The sequence below is a fragment of the Epinephelus moara genome, chromosome 2, assembly GCF_006386435.1.
Source record: "Epinephelus moara isolate mb chromosome 2, YSFRI_EMoa_1.0, whole genome shotgun sequence".
Classification (NCBI taxonomy): domain Eukaryota; kingdom Metazoa; phylum Chordata; class Actinopteri; order Perciformes; family Serranidae; genus Epinephelus; species Epinephelus moara.
Window position 1 is genome coordinate 5,320,135 of NC_065507.1, and position 23,101 is coordinate 5,343,235.

The window sequence follows — 23,101 nt, forward strand, 5'->3', positions numbered from 1 at the left end:
GATTTGATACCACACTCATGTTATTAGAGAACCAGGGTTACCTTTGTAACCCAAAGTTTTCAGCTTGAGCGTCCCCTCGACTCTGAAGACACAGGACAGAACCCTGCCTTTCACTCAGGAGCAAAACTCCTGTCAGTGCTAGTAGTCCTCAAAGACCTGCCAACCTTTTCAGCTTCACACATCAAACCGAAGAAAGTGTTTCTGAGTTTGAAACTGGAGCAGCACCAAAGAGACACGATGTGTCTGTGCTTTAACTGGAAATCAGCTGAGACAGTGTCACTGCTGACAAACACTGCTCAGGAATTCAAGTATAAATGTTCTGGGACCAATAAATGTCAAGCAAATTATGGGCCAATTTTCCAACAGCTTATTGAAGTCTTTTGAAGGATATTTACAGCCAGTAGTTGTCAGTGACAGAAGGATTTTAGCAAGTCCCTAGAAGGCACTCAAATGTGTCTGTTACTTAAAATTAAATTAATTGTATGAGGAGAATTAGAGGGGTGGAATGATCTTCTCTGGTTATTCTAAGACCATGTTCCATCAGTGAATCCCAGACCGCCATTTGAAACATCCCAGCAATCAATGAGCTACTTCCTGTGCCCTGCCGAGCCCTAGAGATCTGCCCCGACATGTCTGTTGCTAACACCTCACGGCTTTTTATTTGCATGGCGTGGATTTTTGAGCAGTGTGTTTCTCTCTCTGTCTCTTTCTCTCCCCTCGTCCATCCATCCTGTGTGTGGGTGTGTGTTGTGTCTTTCTAGGAGAGGGCTAATGTTGAGGCCGAGCGGCGGGCCCTGCAGAGCCTCCAGGAGGGCTACGCTGAGTTGGAGAACCAGCTTCATAACTGTCCCGAGTCGCTGCGGGAACAGTTGCAAGAACAGCTCAAAAGGGTGGGTCGTCAGAACAACAGAAGCACATAGACCCCGCCCCCCCCACCATCCCACCCCTCCTATAGACTTCAGTCTGCTGCAGCCTGACCATTTGAATCTGCAGAACATGACCTGATCCACCACCTACACACACATGCACACACACCACCCCACAGTCACCGTCCCACCCACAGCCTCTTAGTGAGTAGCATCAGCCCAGTCCCCTGAGCACCAGCCTGACGCACAGAAGCAGTATTTGGTATTAAGCACCCTTTTTTTATTTTGGATTTATAACATCTGGGGCCAGATATATGAACGATGTGTACCCCTTTTTTTCCACACATTAACTGGTACCTATAAAGAAGGAATGTACACACCTCACACGTTCTTCACACCAGGCGTACACAGAGTTTTAGCTGAGAGCTGAGGCAATTATACAACTTTGGAACGAGATTAGTCCCTGACTCAGACCAAAGGAGACAACTCTAGGTCTGATTGATTGTAAGTGCAGTGATATTTTTTGGGGGGTCAGATAATCCACATTAAAAGGCATAGATAAAAGCATTACAACGCTTCTGTCTGTCACAGTCTTCTCACTCTCACTGCTACTGTACGTACTGCTCTCAGTGTTAGTAGGGCAGTGAAGGTGCCAGGCCTCAGCACATGCCATCGCACATAGTGCTACAGGCACCATTAACCCTTCAGCAGGGGCCCACTACATACTGTATGGCTTTAGACACACACACATACACACACACCCTCAGTGTTTATGACAGCCTCCCTCACAGACGTGCTGTTGCCACAAGCTGCAGGAATTCTGCCTCCTCCACACAACACCTACATGCTACTGAATCCCTCAGGAGCTCACACACACACACACACACACACACACACACACACACACACAGCTCCTGGTCACTGCAGCTGCTGGTGATGCATTTTGGTAAACTGTGCGTCATGTGACACGGCGGCGCTGCACTGCATGTGTGAATCTGATCTGCATCTCTTCTCTGATTTGTCATGGCTCGCATAATTTGTGTAACTGCTGACTAATCAATTAACATAGGCCCTGACTAGATCCATGCTCTGTCTCCCCCTGCTCTCATCCTGTGACTTCTCCTCTGGAAATGAATCTTGTTGTTTGAAAAAAACAAGTTAGAGTAGTTACTGTAGGCTGCATTTATGTGTTGACGGTGATGCTCTGTGTGCAGATCAGATTCAGTGAAGCTGTATGTAGAGCTGGAGTCTTTATTTAATTTAGTTTGTTTGGCTCAGTGAGAGAACAAACCTTGAGAATCAGTGTTTTGGCAGCGGCGTCAGGCTGCACAAGTACACTTCAACATTAAGTGCTAAGTAGAATAAAGTCTAAACTCAGAACAAAAGTTGCTCCCAAGGTTTCAGACTTGTTTAAACGCCCACAGTAGATGTTTAACATTCTGAGTTCTTTGTTCCTGTTTTGACCACTTGTGTAAAATGAGTCATTTTCATCTCAGTGAATTAACTTTGCAGCCTGTCGGCTCCTTCACAATTGCTCCAAAGATTCTTTAGAGCCCACAGACTCAAACACTCGTCTCCCTGCTGCTGACAGAAGTTAAACTTGAGCAACAACATGGAGGATGGCCTGATACCTGAGAGAAACCTTACAGATTTATATATATTTACATTTAAGCCATCAGTATCTTATATTTCCATGAATCATACTTTCCTCCATGTAGGATTTGTAAGATAGTTTTTGTAGTCCGAACAGTGCAGGGCTAAACTCTGACCTTTAGAAGTGGTAACTGGGCTGGCAACCAGGCATTTAGTTGCCACAACTGAAGATACGGTTGCCATTTTAGTCACCTTACATGATGAATAATTACTGTGCAGTTATATGGCAGCTTAATAATGAAAATATGACATAAAATAATGTTTAAAAGCTTTAGTACTGTAACCAATGGAAATTATTTGTAGTTTGTGTTTATCTGCTCTCATTAGGGCTGCACGATAATATCGGAGCATCATCAGCATAGGTGGATATTGGGTTAAAAATGAAATGTCAGAATTGGCCAACATGCTTTTTGTTATTTTGCACAATGACTGAACAGTACATACATTTAAAAGTATTTCATGTCTGTATAATATGATGTTAATTCCACTACAGAAGAGACTTGATGATCACTAAAGTTAGGAGGGCAAAAAAGTGAATGTAGCGATATCGGTATCAGTTATTGGATATCGGCAAACAATCCAATATCGAGCAACCCTAGATCTTATCTATCCGTTCAGGTTCATCTGGTTCTTCTTAAGTCGAAGAAGTATTTGCACATACGTTCAGGATTTTGACAAGTTGGTTTAACTTTTCACCAAACAGTCAAACACGTTAAATTGCTTTGCCTGTGTGTACGCAAGTAAATGTGCCCACGCATGTGCAGCGTTGTCTGGATCCGGTCCTGACTCTGATGGCAACAAAATATGTTAGAATATATAGAAATGTTTTTTTTCCCAGGTGCACGTTTTGCTCTTTGTTGCCCCTATTGATCGTCATTTTTTTTTTAAATTGTTGCCAATGGCCACCTTAATAATAGTAATAATAAAAAATGATCAGAAATACTTTATTGATCCCTGAGGGAAAATTGTGATTCGTTACAGTCGCTTCGATGTAAAGAATAGAGAATCATAAGAAGTAAGAATAAGAGTATGAACTAGAAGTATGTGTAAATAAAATAGAAATAAATATGTACATTAAAATAAAGAATAAATAATCCCTCCTTAAGTCTCCCTGACATGTGGCGCTGATATGTACACTTAATCTCTCCAAAAATGTTCTACAAAGTTCCTAAATTGTGAAAAATCGAACAGCAGCAGAAATTGCTTTTTATCATAATTTATGTTTTGCTTCATAAACTGCTGTCGAAAAATATATATATATATAAAAAAATGAAAATAAAATGTGCATTGTGCTACAGTGTTTAACACTAGTGCTTAAGATGTAAAAAAAATAAAAAATAAAATATATATCATCACTGAGCTGAGGCTGTAAGTGTGAAAGTTAACTACCATAAATACATTGATATAATAATTATAATAATTATTTTAATTGTAATTCATAAAGCACCTTTCATACAAGAAATGCAGCATAAAGTGCTTTACAATAAGAGCAGTATAAGCACTGAGGGCTCCACATTAAACAGACATAAACCAGACACACAAGGCAATTCAATTTAAAAAAGGACATTTAAAAACAGTTTAAAACATGGATTAACTGATTTAAAAAATTTCATTTAAATGTGGTGGTGATTCAACATCCTGTTAATCAAAATCTCATATAGTATTTCTACTTATGTCACCTTTACGGCCTCCCGATATCATTAACAGTCAGAGCCTATAATTCCCAACGAGCACAGACTCACCAACAGGCGTTCATTAACCAAAAGAAGCATCTTTCAAATTACCCCTGAATGTCCTGTCAAGAGTTGACCTCACTGCGGGTATTGTGCTGCAGGAGCTTCTTCTCAAGAAGTTTAAGTAAAAGAATTCTGTGGAGAGAAAGTGACGGAGGGAAAAATCAAATTACATTAATACAAATTAAGTTAAAAAACAAAACAACAACACATTTTTGACCATAAATATTCCAGTGTAAAAAAATAAATATGTATTTTATGTAAATGAGCATCCTTTGCCTCTTGTGTATCACAGTCCATCTAATGACCACGCACACACACACACACACACACACACACCAGTTGCTGTGCTGCAGTTGAAGCATGTTCTTCATGACTGTCTGCTTGACTGAGCACAATGTGCTTTTACTTGTCCCCAAAATGAGCTTCATCCCTGCTGGGAAATGTTTTCATCTGTCTCAGATATAAAAGTCGAGGTGTTTTGGCTTCACTGTCGGCAGCTACGCTAGTCTGAGAGTAGTGGATGGCTTTAAAATGAGCATTCAGTGTGTTCAGTGCTGTTTCTCTGTTTATGATGTAACCGCTGACGTTGTGTGTGCGCCTCCATCAGGACGGAGAGGCGCTGGAGACAGGAACCAAAAAGTTTGAGGACTTGGAGTTTCAGCAGCTGGAGAGAGAGAGCAGCCTGGAGGAGGAAAGAGAAACCATCAGCCAGCAGCTGCTCCAGGAGAGAGCCGAGTACCACAACAGTGTGGCCAAGAGGAAGGTGAGGAAACATCATCACTCAGTGCGAGGATATGATGATGGTGTGTGTAGTATGGGCTTATGTGTAAGAGCTGGAGCCGCCAGTGGCAAATATCTCTGCAGAGATTCAGTATCTGTTTAGTTTGACCAGACTTTTAACTGTAAGAGCAAAGCTTGTGGGTTATTATGTTCACAGTGTACTCAGAAGGTCAGTGATGCAGTGTGTAAGCAACAGCAGGCAGAGGGGGAGCAACCAAACAAGCCTCAAACATCTGCTCCCTGCATGAATTCAATTCTGTGATGTAAAACCAAGAAAATACCACCATGCATTCATTTTGCACCACCGGATCCTTCCACTCTGGCATTAATAAAGTTATAGGACGTGTTCTCTGCTGTTGTCACTGCACAGCCTACACTAAAGCCTTCATTCATTCTCTCTGCCATCTTTAGGAGAAGGTATCCGCTCTGGAGAGCCAGGCCAACCAGCTCGGCCTGCAGGCGTCCCAGGAGTGTGAGCGGCTGGCCAAAGACAGAACCCTCACACTGCAGATGCTCCAAAAGGTACTTGGTAACCATTTCATACTCACACTAGCCTAGAGATGGTGCTGTAGAGCCGCTACAAAGTCCCTTCTTTATGCTGCCTTTGCATTTTTACATCATGCTGCTCCAATGTCAGATTATAGACAAGATCCCAGCATTGCAGAATCAAGAGAGGTGTGACAGGTGTGACATGTAACAAAACAGCGTCGGCCTCTAGTGTGACATATAACACACGCATTGGCAGCACTTTATAAACAAGCGCATAACATGACAGTAACCTCGTGTTTCTACTTACGTATCTGTACGGAGAAGAGTCTACAGGAAGTCCATTGATGAGTCATGTGATGTCTGATATGCCTCCTCCCCTCTGTAATATTTTGGTCTGAAAAATAACCTCAGGTACTTTAAAAAAATTTAACTTTTGAGGTGGATTTCAGGCTTTTTCCTTCAATTCAGTTCCCTGTGTCGATTGACAAGCGAGTTTGACTGATTACAAATAACTTTTTTTATCTTGTTTTAACACAGTGTGAATCTGAGTAATGTTAATCTGCGAAAATATGGTTATAGATTATGTACAGACATTGTCTTTATGACTTGTTCAGCCGTTCATATGTCTTTATGATTAAATATTTCCTCAATAATGTTCCATGTGCATATTCCAAACTACCAGATGGTGAAAAACTGACAAAATTAGCCTCTCCCCCATGGCTACAGGTAGCTTCTATCAGGTTTCTATCCATCTGTAAGGAAAGGCACTTCCTTGCATTGGACACTGGAGGCATCATCCGTGTATTTACGGATCTGCGGACACCAGTCACATAAGTACGTGGAAACAAGGCGTAACTGTCCCTTTTAAATGGTGGCTGATCTCGTCCTCTGCTCGGAGGGTAATGAGCTCCCGGACCTAATTCTTTTCCCAATTTGTGGACATTTTTAGCTGCTGTTCTTCTTCTTTGAGTTAGCTGCTAACTGCTATCAGCTACTTTTTAAATCTCCTGCAGTGGGTTGCACGCATTACATGTCATCAGAATGTCATTTTGGCACTGTTACCACCTCCATTCCTGGCTCAGAGGTGAGACAACTCTGTCCCCCATTCCATGATCGTACCTTATGTACAGAACAGTGAGGCAGCGTATTGGCGTGATATTTCCACCTTGAGCTGTCAACTGTCAAGTGTAAAGGGGGCTACTGTGAGTGCATTGAATAATGTTTCACCCAAAGCCTCGATTTAAAAAGCTGCTCCCCAACAGCTAACACACTGTACGTCTGTATGTCCCAGGAGAAGGAGAGGCTGTCGGCCCTGGAGAAGAGATACCACAGCCTGACGGGTGGAAAGAGCTTCCCCAAGTCCTCCACTGCGATGAGAGAGGTGAGAGAACGACTGAACACACACACTCAGCGCTGCCGGCCTGAAAACAAAAGGGAGCTTTGATGACTCACAGCTGACTCCTCACCACATTCACGTCTTTGACTTGAAGTGATTTCTAAACTTGGTGTTAGATTTTAGGATTTAACTGTTCAGCACGACTGCTGTAATCAGACTAAAGCTTGATGTCGGGTGTGTTAATAACGCAGAGTTGTTGATGATGTGTGTGTAGCGCAGACTAACTCACTGATGCTTTAAGACCCTGTTTACACCTGGTGTTAACATCAGTCCTGGTTTGTTGGATCACAAATGGACAGCTGTAGGAAGTACAGGTGTAAACGCACCCAGTGCATTCTTCCAGGATTTCTCAAGTGGTCACTCAAGACACACACTTTGTAACTCAAGGTGTGAGCAGACCGAGCTGTCCTGCTGTGATCAGATCACCACAGACACATGTTACTCCAGGTGTGAACAGCTCTGACAGACGGAGGGCGATTGACAGAACACCTGTCTCACACACTCCCTGTAGCTCTGCTTCATGTGGAGAACTTGTATCTGTGTCCTGACGTTCTCTGAAGACATTAAAAGCACTTCTTCCTGAACTGTTAAAACAGGAAGCGCTCCACATCAGCGAGGCCGACCTGTTGTTGGAGGATATCCACTCCTCCCAGCATTCCCTCTGTCGAGCCTCTCCTTCCTACTTACATCCCTCCCCTCTCTGTCAGTTGTACCCCAGCAGCCCTACAGAGGTAACCAGACTAACGACTCCTGCATGAAGCCCGCTGCTTACCCCTCTGCTGTCTGTGTGACTCACCCCAGCGCTCACCCATTTTACTGTCAGTGTCCTGGTCGCACTTAAGCTCTAATTGCACCTGTGGCTCGCTGTGCTGTGTTGTGCCTGGCTGGGCTGCTCTTTCCCATCGGACACAGTTTACAGCAGCTGTGTTACAGTAGCAGTCGACACAGCAGCTTCAGTTCGTGTTGAGTTTGTCTGCTCCGTGCTCAGGGATGTAGTGGAGGATATGGATGTTCTTATTTACCACTACATCACTGGTTGTTGTAACAGCCAACAAAAGTACCCGTGTGTGACATGCTGTGTGTGTCAGCCAGCTGTGACGCTAAAGATGCTTTTTCTGTTGCTTGGTGTGTTCCTGTTTGTCTGCTGTCTCCGTGCACCTCTCAGCCGTAGCACCAGCACTTAGGTTAAATATGGGCCTGCTTTATTTCCCACAACACGTCTCTGTCTCTGTTGGCTCTGTGTTTCTGTGTGTGTTCATATACTGTACATGAGTGCGGTGCAGCTTTGTCCTCATGGCTTCTCATCCTGTCTGACCTCTGCTGGCTGCTGGCTGCTGCTCAGGAGTACATGAAGCTGTCGGATGTCTATAAGATGTACGGCAGCGGCGGCCTCCGCGAAAGCAGCAAGCCCGCCTCTCACGGCCGCTCGTTTGCCGTCGATGCTGCATTAGCTGGCGCCTGCGAGGTACCATCACTTCCTGTCTGTCTCTGTGCTGATGAGTTTCTGTCTCTCTGCTCTCCTCTCTGTCTGTCTGACCATCTCTATCCATCCTTCCATTTCCATATCGTGCTGCTCCCTCTGCGGTTTGCTGTTAATCAAAGTGTTGGCTTTGTTCTCTGCTACATGAGCTGTTGGTATTATTAGCATCTTGACTTGTACTCACCCTGTCTGCAGCCGGAAAGCAGCGCTCACTTACAGTAGGATCTGTAACTGCATCATATCAGCAGTGCAGAGGGTTTAATTAGGGCTGGACTGATCAATGCAGGTTTGCATCGAGGCAACTAAAAGTTAAATTGTAAAATTGCATGCCAAATATATTCAATATTTTCTTGCTTCTGCAAAACAAAACTGGGCCGGGTGTGATTTTATGTTGTTGTTGTTTTATGTAAGTGTCAGTACAATAAGTTTTGGTACTGGTACCAAACAAATTATTTAATAAAGGTATTTCAGGGTGCATTTTTATGCCTGTATTTGAAAACTGAAAGTAGAGACATAACAGGTCAAGTAGACAAATCAGGGTGTGTGCAGGTCCTTAAAATGTCTTAAAATGCCTTAAATTCAGATTTATAGATATACAAGTCCTTAGAAATCATGAAATACTCTTAAATTTGAATTTTGTGAGGTCTGAATTGCTACACAAATTTTATCTATCTTAATTTATTCCTCTTTTAATTTACTTTTATTAAAATGAGTTAAGCTCTACTGTGTGAAAGTCCACATTTCTGAGGTCACAGATCTTTAAACCTACCACTGAACCTAACACTGTCTTTTTACTTTACTAGACTGACCTGTTGGCAAAATGTAGATAAACCCAACTCACTCTAATAATCTAATTCCTACATTAAACCTACCTCTGCACAGGACCGAAAGCTACTCACCTGTGAAAATCCAAAAATCAGTATTAACTATTCTCTGTGCTCTACAGATGCAGGCGCTCTAAAAACACGAGGAAGATTTTCATTGGAGTTTAAAATTTGTGTCACTTGTACTCGTCAAATCTGAACACAAAGACATGATACACATATTTTAACATTCAGTGTGACTGACATTTTCTTAAGATGTCCGAGCATGAAAAGATTCTATAAATCTGCTTAGAAATCTTAGAGAAAAAAAGATGAGATGAGAGTCATCACACTTTTATGTTTTCCTGCTGTTACCTGTGGGCAAAATGTACATTAACCTAACTCTAGAAATTATTTTGAAAAGGTCTTAAAAAGCGTTAAATTTAAGTGTGTCATTAAAGCTTGACACAGTTTGCCTTAACAATGAAAAGCAAAATTTAATGAGTGCATCATCGATCAGCCATAAAAGAGCTTCTCCCGAATATAATCATAATCTAAAATGAGCAACGTTATGATTTAAATGAGGAAATGTTTCTGATTGGTTCCCAGTGATACTCACCTCTGTTCTCGTGTGACAAAAACACAGCATAGCAATAAATATATGAGCAAATATTTCTGCCTGTTCAGAGCAATAAAATGTTCATGGCAGCATTTTAGGTAAACGAGAAGCGGCTCTTTATATCAGTCTAAACCTAATGTTGACTGTATGTTGTAACGACCCTCCTCCCCTCACTCCTTCATGAAGCAGACGGTCACTAAGTGAATATAATGTTTCCCTCCTGCTGCCTGTCGTACTGACGTGTTTGTCTTCACTCCTGTCTCCTCTCCCTCCTCCGTCCTCCTCTGTGTGTGTGTTGCCTTTGCGAAGGAGTATGTGACAGTGGGACAGTTAAATCAGATGTACGGGATGCCCAAGGTGGAGTCGTCCCCGACTTCCCCGCTTCGCCAGCCTCTGCAGCCCGGAGCAGTAGACCCCGCCTTCTCCTGCCTCTCCTCTCCACACGGCTCCTCCCTTTCTCTCTCTGTGGAGGTGTGTGCTGCCTACCTTCCTTCCCTCCCTCCTTCCATCCTTCCTGCTTTTAATGCTGCAGTAGTTTATTGGCTTTCACCAGCTCAACTAAAAAGTGGTGTTCCCCAGGTTTCTTCACTTTGCTTCGGCCTGGGATTATAGCGCCCCTCATTTGTGTCACAAACTCATTGTTTCCAGAGAATCACCAAACGTAGCTCACAGTCACACCATAACATTTCATATCATGCTAATCAAAACCAAACTGATCTATTTAAGCTGCGTGATGGTCCTGTCAGTGAGCAGCGTGTCGCCATCATCTGCTCAAAATGTTTTTTATGGTCAGGACAACAGAGACAGAACAGACAGGGAGCGCTAATAACTGTGGTTAAACAACTCTAGTTATTCTTTCAGACATTATGAGCTGTAGTATGCATTAAGCTCCGAGGACACTGAAGTGAAGTAAAACATAAAATGAGATGAAAACTTTAATGTTCTTGTTAGAAACTGGGTCATTGCAGCAGCAACACAGAGTTAGAATAGAGACATGTAAAGCAGCGATGTAGCAGCTGGAGGCGATGAAGCCTAACGCAGCTGACAACAATAATGTGTTGAACATATTTAAGGATCATTTTCAAAGTATAAAAAACCCTTAATTACAGCCTCTGAGGGTGTTTAAAGCAAATGTTTCTACCTCTTCCTACTGTCTTTGAATGCTTTCTAATCTCCTCGTCTTCTCTTCTCGTCTTTGTGTTCTTCTTCTTCTGTGTCTCCTTGCTGCTCCGCCATGTGCTCTCCAGTACCCGTCTGAAGGTAGCAGGTCTCACCTGCCCAAGCTAGATTTAGAGCAGTGGTACCAGGAGCTGATGGCTGGCTCCAGCCAGCTCTGTGCTCCCCCTCTGCCAGCCAAGTCTCTGTCGGGCCGCAGGCCTGTGCTGCAGGTAGAGGGCCTTTCTTCTTTCTCCTCCTTTTTCCCCACTCATTTGTCTGCTGTTTGTGTGCTTTTATTCTCCTTCCAACCTTCACACTGCTTCAGCTGTGTGTATCTAACCAACAGCAAAAAAGTCTGCAAACGTCAGGGGCCGCATTCACAAAGCTTCCTCCTACAAAGAGTTGCTCCTAAGAAAATTATTAGATTTATGACGTTTTCTTAGAATTTCCCCTTAAAGGTAAGACTAGGTCCTGGTATACACAAGAGTTATTAACAAAGCATCTTGGATCTTAAGAGAGGACTTAAGGTGAGAAACTGTTCGGAGCAGAGGGGAGGACTTTTAGTAGTTTTAATCAGAGGAGAAAATGGTGGAAACACAAAGAGGTCAGAAAAATATTCTCCAGACACTGAATGAGTTAATGAGATGCCACAGATTAGATCGTGCAGGGATGTTTGTGGTCGATCTTATTGGAAATACACACGCATGTTTCTCACCTAACAATATAACATCAGAAACAAAATGATCACAACTAGAAAACTGGATAAATGCATCAGTGCAGCAGAGACGACTTTGGTCTATCTCAACCTTCCATCAGCAGAGTGATCACACAGACAACAGGCCTTTCCAAAACCCAACCCCACCCACTCCGTCACGGGGTGTAACTCCATTTCTTGTCACCTTCACAGCTGAATGAAGCTCCCTCCATTAAGGTGTATAATGTAAACACAGCGGCAAGCTTTGGGACAAACTTCTCTCTGCAGCGTAAACAGAAACTGTTGTAACTTTTTGTAACCATGGAGAAAAATAAAGCGTAATATAATTTTATGTTCTTTAAATGTATTTATAGCACTTATAGTTAATCTATATGTGCTGCCAGAGGCCTGCCTGGATTTTTGTATATTAAGTTTTTATCATTAAAAGATTAAATAACTTGATAAATTGAGATATATAAAATAAATCAGTATATAAATAGATAGAAATACAGCGTACTCTAAGCGTCTTTGTTGGCGTGTCTTTTCTTTCTTTTCTTTTTTTTTTTGTAAACATCTTTTGGCTTTTTACTCTGATTTTTTTAAGCTGCTTAGTTTTTTAGTTGTCGTAAATAAACAGCACTACAATCAAATGAGCGTGACTGTGTTCCAGAGACTAGGGAGGGATAGATTTTGTCCTAAATCCAATGTTACCCGTAAGATGTTATTAGTTTGAGCAGGTTACGTTTGTAAGGGAAGTTGCAGAACTTTATTTGTACGGAGCGTCTTCCATGACAAACACAATACGGCCTTGCACATGGACAGTAAGTCGGCATCAGTTGGAGGGTTTTATAACTCACTTCCACTCCTCTCTAGTTTGTTGGGACGGCACTCAAAGTGGCGGACACTCCATGTGAGTGCGAAAACAGATTGAAAGTGAGCAGGGAGAGGGTGCAGGGGGTGGTTTGGGAAAGGCAAAAGAATGTGTCACACCTGTCATTGGGGTCGACCACACCTCCTCACTGAGGTAAAAGTTTCTGTCCCTTCCTTGTTCAGAGTTGCTCTGAGAACTTTCCCAAATCACACCTAAGCTAGGACTCCTTACTAAAAGTTTTTAGGCTAAATTAGGAGCTCTCTGAGAGTGTCCTCAGAATGTTTGTGAATACGACTCCTGATGTTAAATAATACTGAAATTACACCATATGAGAGTTTTCCTGATGAAGCCTCTAAAAAAACTACAAGAAACTACTGTTCACCTCTGAGATGATCAATGACTGAATAAACTGCCTCATTTCATTCTGACAAATGAAAGCAAAAACCAGGACACAGCTGCATGCTGGGACTTTTTGTTGTGACTGGAGCTTCAGTGTTTGCTTCGGTGTAAAACATGAAGTCAGTTTGTGTGTGTTAAGTTTGGAATAAAGCTGCAGAGGAGCAGAGGAAGGCCACAGAAAACTTAAAGCACCACTTAAATAAAGTTGGAAAATGTGTGAACCCTTTCAAGTCATTTCACACAGTACATGAGCGCAGCATTAACGTAAGTGGGCCTGATCAAAGAGCTGTCCAATGAAATAGACAAGGCAGTTGTTCTTAGTGTGTGTGTGTGTGTGTGTGTGTGTGTGTGTGTGTGTGTGTGTGTGTGTGTGTGTGCTAAACTCATGAATTGTCTTCAGACTCTTTAATATATTTTTGTCACTCTTTGATACTTAAATTTACCCCTGATTGCACCTTAAATAAATTAATCCCAGCATTTATTTTAACCCTGTCAGTGTTCATTAGCACTCACAGCGTGATGCTAATTGTGCCTTTAACCACTGTTCTCCAGCAGGTGCTCGTGAGTCATCCGTGGTGGATCTCATTGCTCCTCTAACATTGTTGTTAACCCCCACCATATGCCATCACATGTGTTTATCAGCGCTCTCTAATCTTTATCTCTTCCTCCGTCAGGTGTTCCGCTCCAAGCTGGACAGTGATCAGCCTAAATCAGCCTCTGGATCCCCTCTGCAGCACGGAGCAGCAACACTGGGACGCAACTCGAGCCCAAAGGTAAACGGGTCGTTCATTTCCAGCTGATGTAGTGATACAGCCATCGACTTCTAATGTAGTCTTAAATCTTCATCCTCTTCCGCTTGAAACCCAGATCATTATTCAGAGCCCATGTTTGTCTTATTTATGTGTTAATCTTTGACTTGTAAGACATATTGTGTCTGCTCCCTGTGACCCTGCAGAGCCCCCTGCTGGCGGCCAACAGCACTGGCAGTCTGCCCAGGAACTTGGCTGCAACCCTGCAGAACATCGAGACCAAGAGACAGCTGGCTCTGCAGCAGAAAGGTAACTGAGGCCTCTGAGCTCCACTCCACACACAACATCATCACGCAACAGTGCTCATTAATTATCAATTAACGTTTCAGTCACAGCAGCAATAAGAACTCTACATGTTTACTCAATAATGGTAAATGATTTGTTGACAGTAAATCAGTCCTTAGTACATAATGCTGTGGGTATTCATACCTTAAATAATCACTGTGGTGTCATGAGAGGACAGGACACGACTCAATCCCTGTTTCATGTACTTAACTGTTGACTACGGTACACTGCTTCATTTACTATCAATAAATGTTATTTATATAACACAGTTTATGCATTTAAGGTCGCCTCAAGTGTATTCCCCAAAAAGAGGACAGAAAATAAATAAAAAAGAGCCGTTTACAGCAGCAGCAGATGTTCACAAGCCCGAGGAGCACACATTAATATTATACTCAGCAGGCTGTTGGACGAGGCACAAGAGAGCATGTGTCCCCCTTGTTAGCAAAATGACCAATCTGTGTCCCCCTTTAACCTCCATTACTCTCCATCCCCAGGGTCTGCACCCAGACGCTGTCCTATCTGGAGTAATAACAGATAAATCATTGACAGTTCTACATCCTGATGGAGTGTTTCTATTGTAACTGGTGCAGCATTTGTGTCACTGGCTAAGCAACCAGGAAACTAACGGACCGTTGTGTTAAAAACTCAAATCCAAACTGAGGAACATAAAATATTTTATATGGCACTGAATCATTGAATCACAAAACAAGTTATGCATCAGTTGGGAGGGGAGTTTGGGGGGTTGTCTGCTGGTTATACTTGTATGTGAGAAGTCATTAGACTTTAAAACAGTGTTCTAGCATCTTCTAATGATGAGTAAACTCTGCAGTAGACAAACTGATGAATATATATTCAGCAGTAATTAGTGTGCTTGCCTTCAGTGCTGCACACTCTTATTCTCATTAACTTGTTAGTGTTGGTTATTGTAAAGTGTTACCCTGCTCTCCTCTACACGTCTGGCATCAGTGAGCTTCACAGAGTCGTGTTGTTTGACTCAGTGGTTCAGAGGAGAGCAGTCTGGTGTTTTAGCTCAGGGTGCTGGGTCGGAAACCGGATACAGTCACATTCATGAGCGTCTGCAGTTCTTCATGTCACCCTGTCTGTCTCTGTCTCTGTCTTGCTCTGCTGCACCACAGAGCCCCAGACCTCCAGACAGATCACCATAGAGGGAAGCTCAGCAGGTAGATGGATCGCTGCGTCCAGGAGTTGATGATTTCTTACGCTTTCTTCAGTTTGTGCAGCGGGACTCATCCTGTTGGTTCATCCTCTGTCTCTCCATACGTCGCACGCAGTGTCTGAGAGTAACTGTTTGTCTCTACTGCCAAGGGCCAACACAAAACTTCAGAGAATCTTTCAAATGCTAATGCGTGAATCACTTAGATGTAGTTAAACCCACTCATAGGGTTCACCAAAACGGTGATGTACCATTCAGAAAAGTAACGTTTAAAGGAATACTTCACTCTCCAAATGACCATATTAATATGTGTATCTAAAGCCCAGTTCAGACCAAAGGTTCACGACGAGATGAAACCATTTCAGAACGTTGCAGAGAAAAGTTGAAGTGGTGTGAACTGGCCGGTCTGAGCTCAACGCAAGCCGGCTGATGGTGTCACCTGCAGCTCAGCTGGTCACATCGCAGGTGTCTGGTTTTAAAGCACGTCACCTGTTTCAACAGCCAATCAGCTTGAAGTGAGGTCCGCTGGTCAAGTCAAAAAGACCGCAGATGGTGTCTTCGCTTGCTGCAGCAGGTGCTCCGTCCCCGTCGGGCCCTCTGTTTCCGTCCTCACGGTGTGCCGGTGTCGGACAGTGGGTCGCTGCTGCTGGCTGTATGTGCTTATGCCCCGCCCACACACACATTCTCAGTGATAAATGAATTGGCACTGGTTATTTATATTATTGTAGCGTATTGATTATGAATGCAGTCCATCTGATGCTGGTTTTGTTTCATCATTGTAGCCAGTATCTCACTATCACTATCCTCATTCAGATTTTAAGAAGCTACAAATTATATTCAGCCACAAAATAAGTCTGAAAAGCTGCAAATCAGAACGGAAGTACAGAGAGGTGTTGACTAGAGATGATACACCGTCTCATCTAGTTGCATTAATTTGAACCGGCCAGTTTTTAGAACGTTAGACAACAGTGCATTGCAAATAGTTGCCGGTTTCAACTCGTCTTGTTGTGAATCTTTGGTCTGAACTTGGCTTTAAGTACGGGAAGAACTCTTTTTCTCACATGCCTCCACGATGAACGAAGAATCCAAAAACAGAGAAACGTCATGATGAATTGAAGTCATAGGGGTCCACGTTTGACAGCAGCAAAACTACATTTAAACTAATGTTTATAAACTCTCACACAACTCATGTAGTATAATCCGGGTCTAATTTATCCCGTTGTATACCCAGTACTTCCAAAACAGACAACGAACTGAACAGAAAGTGAAACTTATCTACGCTCTCTTCAAAGCCAGACTGCACTGACAAAAACAGTTATTTTACCTTGCTGAACACAGGAGTTGCTGGTCTACTGCTGCTTCAATCTGGTAGTTAGTTTGTGTTTATGTGTGACTTTGGTGAATCTGAGCTAACCATTTAAAACACTGAAGTCACACAACAACACAAACAAACTACAGATCAAAGCAGCTCCTGTGTTCAGCAAGGTAGAATTACTGCTTTTGTAAATGGAGTCTGGTTTTGAAGAGAGCACAAATAAATTTCCCTTTCCATTCAGTTCCCTGTCAAAAAAACGGCTCTCTGGAAAGCACTGATTGTACGACTGGATAAATGAGACTTGGATTACACCACATGAGTTGCGTGAGAGCTTGTAAACAAATGTTTTGATGCAGTTTTTCTGTTGTTAAACGTGGACCCCTATGACTTCCATTTATAAAGCCTTTTCTCCATTTCTAGATTCTTTGTTCACTGTGAAGGCATGCAAGATAAAAAAAGTTTTCTTCCCAATTTCAATGTAACACAAGGTGAGTAACTGATACATAAATGGTCATTTGGGGGGTGAAATGTTCCTTTAATCTGCCATATGGCTAATTAACCATCCAGACTAAAGAGAAGCAGAGCAGAGAGCATCGCAGGCAGCCAGTCAGGACCCTGCTTCAACATAGCCGAGCACCAAAGTCTGTGTGCACCTAAAAGATTCAAGTCTTATCCAAAACCTAAGCCGGTCTGGCAGCTTACTTTTATTGATTCATCCATCAAAGGTAACGTTTACCAGAACTTGACACTTGGCAGCTGTTAATTTCAGACCCTGTTTTCACCTAACCCTGCTCTCCTCATCCTCCCCTCTCAGTCTCTTCATCTCTGGTGTGTCATTAACTCCTCTCCCCCGAACATTCCTTTTCATCTTTCCTTTTGTCTGTAACATCGAGCAGTCTTTCTTCTCCCATCAATCTTCTATGAATGTTCCTGCTGGTGGAGAATAAATCTTGCATGTTCAGCATTCACTGAGCTCCTCCTTCAGTTATCGACCTGGGCACTTCTTTTCAGATGTGTGTGTGCCCATTATCAGGTGCACAGCAGCATGGGTTTGAGAAGTGAGAAGTTGGATAGATACTGAAGTTTGTGGTGACGGGAATTTGCGGGGTATTTTTTGCAATTATCTTCCAGCTTGTGTTACAGAGAGAGCACATACTTGTATGTGTGGTGCATGGTTTATGGTCTGTAGTCTGTGGGCTGGTGCTGATGATGGTTGTGCATTTAGTGGTTCTTCAGTTGGATGCTTGGGGTGACCAACTCTACAGTGAGCATGTTGATTTAAGCGTGGTGATCTCCTGCTCTGTAGGAAACAAACGGACCTCTGCTGACTTGTTGATGGAGTAGTTTGCAGGTTGAAAGTTCCACGTTGGTTTAAAATCAGACCCTCCACTGATCGTCACCCACCCTCCTCCCTCCAGGTCAGCAGGTGATTGAAGAGCAGCGTCGACGTCTGGCCGAGCTCAAACAGAGAGCGGCGGTGGAGGCTCAGTGTCAGTGGGAGGCGCTCCACGGCTCGCAGCCCCACCTCATGACTTCGTCCTCCTCGTCGCCCTCCTACTCCCCGATCATGTCCTATAGCCCCGCGCTGAGCCACAGCTCCGCAGGCCCCGGCCCTCTGGTCCACCACTCCATCCTGCACCACCAGCCCCCGTCAGCCGGGGAGCAGCCCTACGACACCCTGAGCCTGGAGAGCTCCGACAGCATGGACACCAGCGTGTCCACGGGGAACAACTCGGCCTGCTCACCAGATAACATGTCCAGGTAACATGAAGACACACACACGGTCAACTTTTGTGCTCTATTGTATAATCATCTTAATATATTAATATCTTTAATCTTTTACATCACTGTGTGCGTTGACCAAGTAAGGTAGAATAGAAAACAATTTGCATTGGCTGGGTAACTTGAATCCCACTCACTGGCTTCACTTATAAACACAGGCAGAGTCCAGATTTTACAGTTCAGAATTAGTATTGAATATAGGCAGGGGGTTACAGCAAGGCAAGTGAATGTTATCCACAGGTAACAGGTATTGATGATTGATGACTGACATGACTGACAAATGGTTTCTGGGAAACAATAAAACAAAGAGGATGAAAGCAAAATGTGTTCACCATAGCCTTAATGGCACAGATGAATGACAACAATACAGTATTGAAAGGCTGGGAACGAGGTGCTAAAAATGCTTTAACAGGCGACAGTTGCCACGATTAACATTCGTGAATATTAATTCACTGAACAAAGAACAAAAGACATCAGTAGCTGTGTCTCAATTCAGCGGCTGCAGCCTTCGACGGCTCCATTTGACGACCGACTGCGCCACATCGGCGCGACCAAGGCTGTCCCATTTCAAAGGCTCCTTTAAATGCGGCCTTCTTTCCCAGAATTTGGAGGATGCAAAATATGAATCCTTAGCCTATCCCAAGATGCACTGTGCACTGTTGACAATTATATATTAAGTTAACTAATAGTTGTTAACATTACCAGCAGCTAAAAGCACACAGCTTAAACAATCTTAATTTAGAAAGTTTACCTGAAGGGGCGTCGGTGGCTTAGTGGTAGAGCAGGCGCCCCATGTACAAGGCTGTTGCCGCAGCGGCCCGGGTTCGACTCCAGCCTGTGGCCCTTTGCTGCATGTCACTCCCTCTCTCTCCCCCCTTCATGCTTGTCCGTCCTGTCCATTAAAGGCTAAAAATACCCGAAAATATCTTTAAAAAGTTTACCTGAAAACGTTCCTCCATCAGCCTGACAGGTACCAAACGGCGGTGTCTCTGTTGGTGAATCATCTCCTCTAGTATCAAATAAAAAGATTAGATTTGGGGCTAACATGAACCATCCGATGCTTTCTCCTCATAGCTCTCTGTATTCAGTGCGCCCTGTGCATCCGGGAGACAGCCGTGGTCAGAGGAGACAGAGGGAATTCTTCACAGTCATAGTCACATTATCTTTAATCTCTTATGTCAGTGTGTATGTTGAGCAAATTAGGCTCACTGTCCTCCGCTTGTTTAATTTCTTTACTGAGAGATTTATTCTTTATGTTTTGCTGTTATTAGATTGCATCATTTAATTGAGGGCCTGTGTTATTTGACACACGGGCGAATTCAACAAGAATGGATTCACAAAAGATAGTGCACTAATGGTATTATAAATATAAATGCATTTGTGCCAAGAACATCAGGCAGTGCTTTCAAATTACGATTCAGACCCTAACAAACACAGGCAAACGCAGTCAGAAGACACTCAGACAGCTCTGCTGCTCCCACCAGGTAAAGTCTCTGTCCACAGGTCGGCTAATTTGTACCATCTGTTAATGTGGCCCAGCTGTGTGCTGCACTCCGACAGTGTTCACCACAGCATGCTCTCAGCTGCACCTATTGTTCAGACACATTTTATTGCTCTCAGGAGTCAAATTATAAAAACAATTAGTCGTGTTTCTGAGCTGACTTTAATGGGACTTGTTCTGTAATGAACTTCACACCGTGGAGACCTGAGGGAGGAACTGACAGTCTGACAGCAGCGTATCAGAAACTCAAGGCTTTTTGTTTTGATTTTTTAATGAGTTGTCGTTCCACTTCCCAACAGGGTTATTATAGAAAACTCAAATGGAAAAATTCTATCGTAAACTGAAAGTGAATAAAATAGATATTCTTTGAGAGGGACTGAAACTGAAATGATGTTGCCTGGTGAAGTAACTAATGAATTAAAAATGAATGTAAATTAACTTTACAAAGTTTTAGTTTTTTAGCTATAATATATTCCTAATGAATAAAAGGAGGCAGCCTGAAGTCCCATCAGCTCTTGTGATATTAAACCACAGAAACTGAATGGACTTCGATTCCAGGAGTTGATGCCATGACGCAATTGCATCGCATTGGACACGAAAAGTACTGCTGCTCTCCCTGCCTTAGGCTTTCCATGTAGGCGCATGGAAGGGCAGGGAGGTTTGCTGTCTCCGCCATAGGCTTCTCTGTATGTGTGTGGAAGGGCAGGGAGGTTTGTTGTCTCCTCCATAGGCTTCTCTGTATGTGTGTGGAAGGGCAGGGAGGTTTGTCGTCTCCACCATAGGCTTCTCTGTATGTGTGTGGAAGGGCAGAGAGGTGTGCTTTCTCCTCCTAAGGCTTTCTGTATAGGTCTAAGAAAGGTAGAGAGGCCCCAAAACAGAGCCATACCGCCAAATATAATACTGCAAATGGAAGCTAAGTTTTCTTTTGACTAAAGTAACTGAACTAAAACTAGGAAACATGCTGTGAAAACTAAGACTTAACTTAAATGAAATCAATAGCAACTGTGGTCAAAGAGAGAATTAGGCAGTTAAGAAAATACACAAGACATTGTTAGGTTGGTGAACACAGAGACAGACAGAAGACATCTTTATTTCATCACATTTCCACCTGCTGATCCTCACAGATACATTTTTTTTTTAAATCATTTACCTGCCAGAAGCGTTTATCCGCTGCTGCTGCTGCACTGATTTCCTTCAGTAAAGTGATTCATTAAAAGGTTTAATCGTCATTATCGGTGTTGTTGTTGTTCTCTGGGATTTCAAGTGTGTTTTGACTGTTTTTTCCCTCACTTTTACACGTCTGGAGTAAACACTGAAACACAAGGCTGCCCTCGGATCTGTAGGGAAATGAATTCACAAATACTGTCTGCTTAATTGCCCTACAGATATTGTTTGAACCCTGCTTTGAAGTAAAAGGTTAACTGAGTTGATGTGCTGCTACGTAGCTGTTAGATGTACGAGTCGTTGCTCTGGATCTGAACGTGTCGGCCTGTATGTTGTGTGGTAACACCGTGTCTTTGCATTTCAGTGTCGGAGGAGTGGACGCGCTGAAGATTGAGGAGATGGAGAAAATGCTGAAGGAGGCGCAGCTGGAGAAAGCCAGACTTATTGAATCGCGGGTAAGACTTCAAAAGAAGACAGTGTTACAGTACGAGAAGCTGATTATTCGGAATCCATAGCTACAGTAGTGACTGATGAGAGGTCCTGTGGTGCTTCTGTCAATAGCTTTAAATTGATCATGAATTTGGAACAAAAGCAACTCAGGGCTCTCATTCATTTTTATTGGCCTCTGTGTTTCAAACATTTTTATGTCTTTGTGTCCTGATGAAGAAGCTTCGACTGCAAAGATCAATTCTCTGCTCGACTTGAAGCTGTACTTCTTATCACTGAGCATCACTCCTGAACTCCTTCACAATATGGATGAAGCTCCTTTTAACAAGTTCTGTGTATTAGGTCAGTTGTTTGGAGTGAGGGGGTAACAGACTTGTTTCCCATAATAACTCCTTGCAGACAGATCTGATTATGAATTTGTTAAAACATTAAGGAATTTTATAAAGTTATGTCAGAGATGTGGGTTCATGATAATGCCCTTATTTACTGGTGAAAAGGGATCTCTAGGGAGACATGAGCGAGGACACACAAGATGAAACCTCAACAAATTCTTTAATGGAGTAATGTTACAGCCTAAAGGCCTTTCCACACAAAGCCTGTATTTTTCATATGCGTTTTTTAATAGAAGAAGATATACTTTATTAATTCTTGAGGGGAAAATTAATTTTTTTCCACTCTGCTACACACAGGCCCAAAACACATACGATATCTCAAGAACACCTTGAGGGAATTTCTTCAAATTTGGCCCAAAGGTCCACTTGGTCTCATGAGTGAACTGATAAGAATTGATGGTTAAAGGTCACTGTGCATCCGTCTCATTCTCATGGCCGCCATATCTCAAAAATGCCTTTTTTTTTTAATTTGGCACAAACGTCCACTTGGACTCAGGAATGAACTGATTCTAATTTGCTTGGTCAAGGGTCAAAGATCACCTCATAAAACATGTTTTTGGCCATAACTCAGGAATTCATTTACTACTTATGGCAAAATTTCACACAAACATCTAATAGGATTTAATGATTGAGTGATGACATTTTATATCCAAAAGGTCAAAGGTCAACTTCACTGTGACATCATAATGCTCTGCAAAAACACTTTTCTTGCCATCACAATTAGGGACAAAATAGAAAGACGTGTGCTGTTTTGAAAACTTCAATGATAGACAAAAGTTTTGAAGTCAGTATGTGAACATGAAAAAACAAGGTCTTGACCTTTATTTATTGATTTTTTTTTTTTTTTACATTTTATTGCTGTAATTTTTTGTCTTACAAAATGTAATTTAATTAATTTATTTTTTATTTAATTTATTTTATGCTTCAGTTTTGGTACGTGCAGAACTCTGGGCTGCATCTTTGTGTGAGAGGTGTAACATGAAGTTGAGTTTGAGTTTAACTGAACTGACACACCTCTTTATTGGAAATCTGTTGTCGATGCTGATCTGTCTGCTCTGATGCCACATCGCATCACTGGAGCTTCACCCCAACAGACAAATAACAAAACCAACTCAAGTAAAACACAGCTCACTTCTCCAAGAACATGTTTTCTCAAACCCCTTCTCCTCACATGTTTTGTTTACACCTCTTCCTCGTGTCTTCAGTGGGGGTGACTCAGATGTAAGGATGAGATACAAGTGAGGGAAGTGTGGATGTAAATAAGGGAACAGTGTGCACCCTTCAGAAT

At 42.7% G+C, this 23,101-nt stretch overlaps 1 protein-coding gene across 12 annotated transcripts in view; it reads left to right on the top strand.

Annotated features, from left to right (window-relative positions):
- phldb1b (pleckstrin homology-like domain, family B, member 1b) overlaps nt 1–23,101 on the top strand; it is a 164,546-nt gene that overhangs the window by 126,371 nt on the left and 15,074 nt on the right. For 5 of the 12 annotated variants that reach the window (XM_050066795.1, XM_050066822.1, XM_050066786.1 and 2 more), the window contains 12 exons: nt 762–890; nt 4,863–5,018; nt 5,447–5,557; nt 6,816–6,905; nt 8,263–8,385; nt 10,132–10,293; nt 11,070–11,210; nt 13,619–13,717; nt 13,900–14,002; nt 15,175–15,219; nt 17,946–18,288; nt 21,339–21,429. In XM_050066795.1, coding sequence (XP_049922752.1) covers nt 762–890; nt 4,863–5,018; nt 5,447–5,557; nt 6,816–6,905; nt 8,263–8,385; nt 10,132–10,293; nt 11,070–11,210; nt 13,619–13,717; nt 13,900–14,002; nt 15,175–15,219; nt 17,946–18,288; nt 21,339–21,429 — 1,593 coding nt within the window. The remainder of the gene's footprint in view (nt 1–761; nt 891–4,862; nt 5,019–5,446; nt 5,558–6,815; nt 6,906–8,262; nt 8,386–10,131; nt 10,294–11,069; nt 11,211–13,618; nt 13,718–13,899; nt 14,003–15,174; nt 15,220–17,945; nt 18,289–21,338; nt 21,430–23,101) is intronic. The other 7 variants (XM_050066839.1, XM_050066857.1, XM_050066805.1 and 4 more) reach the window with 6 other exon arrangements.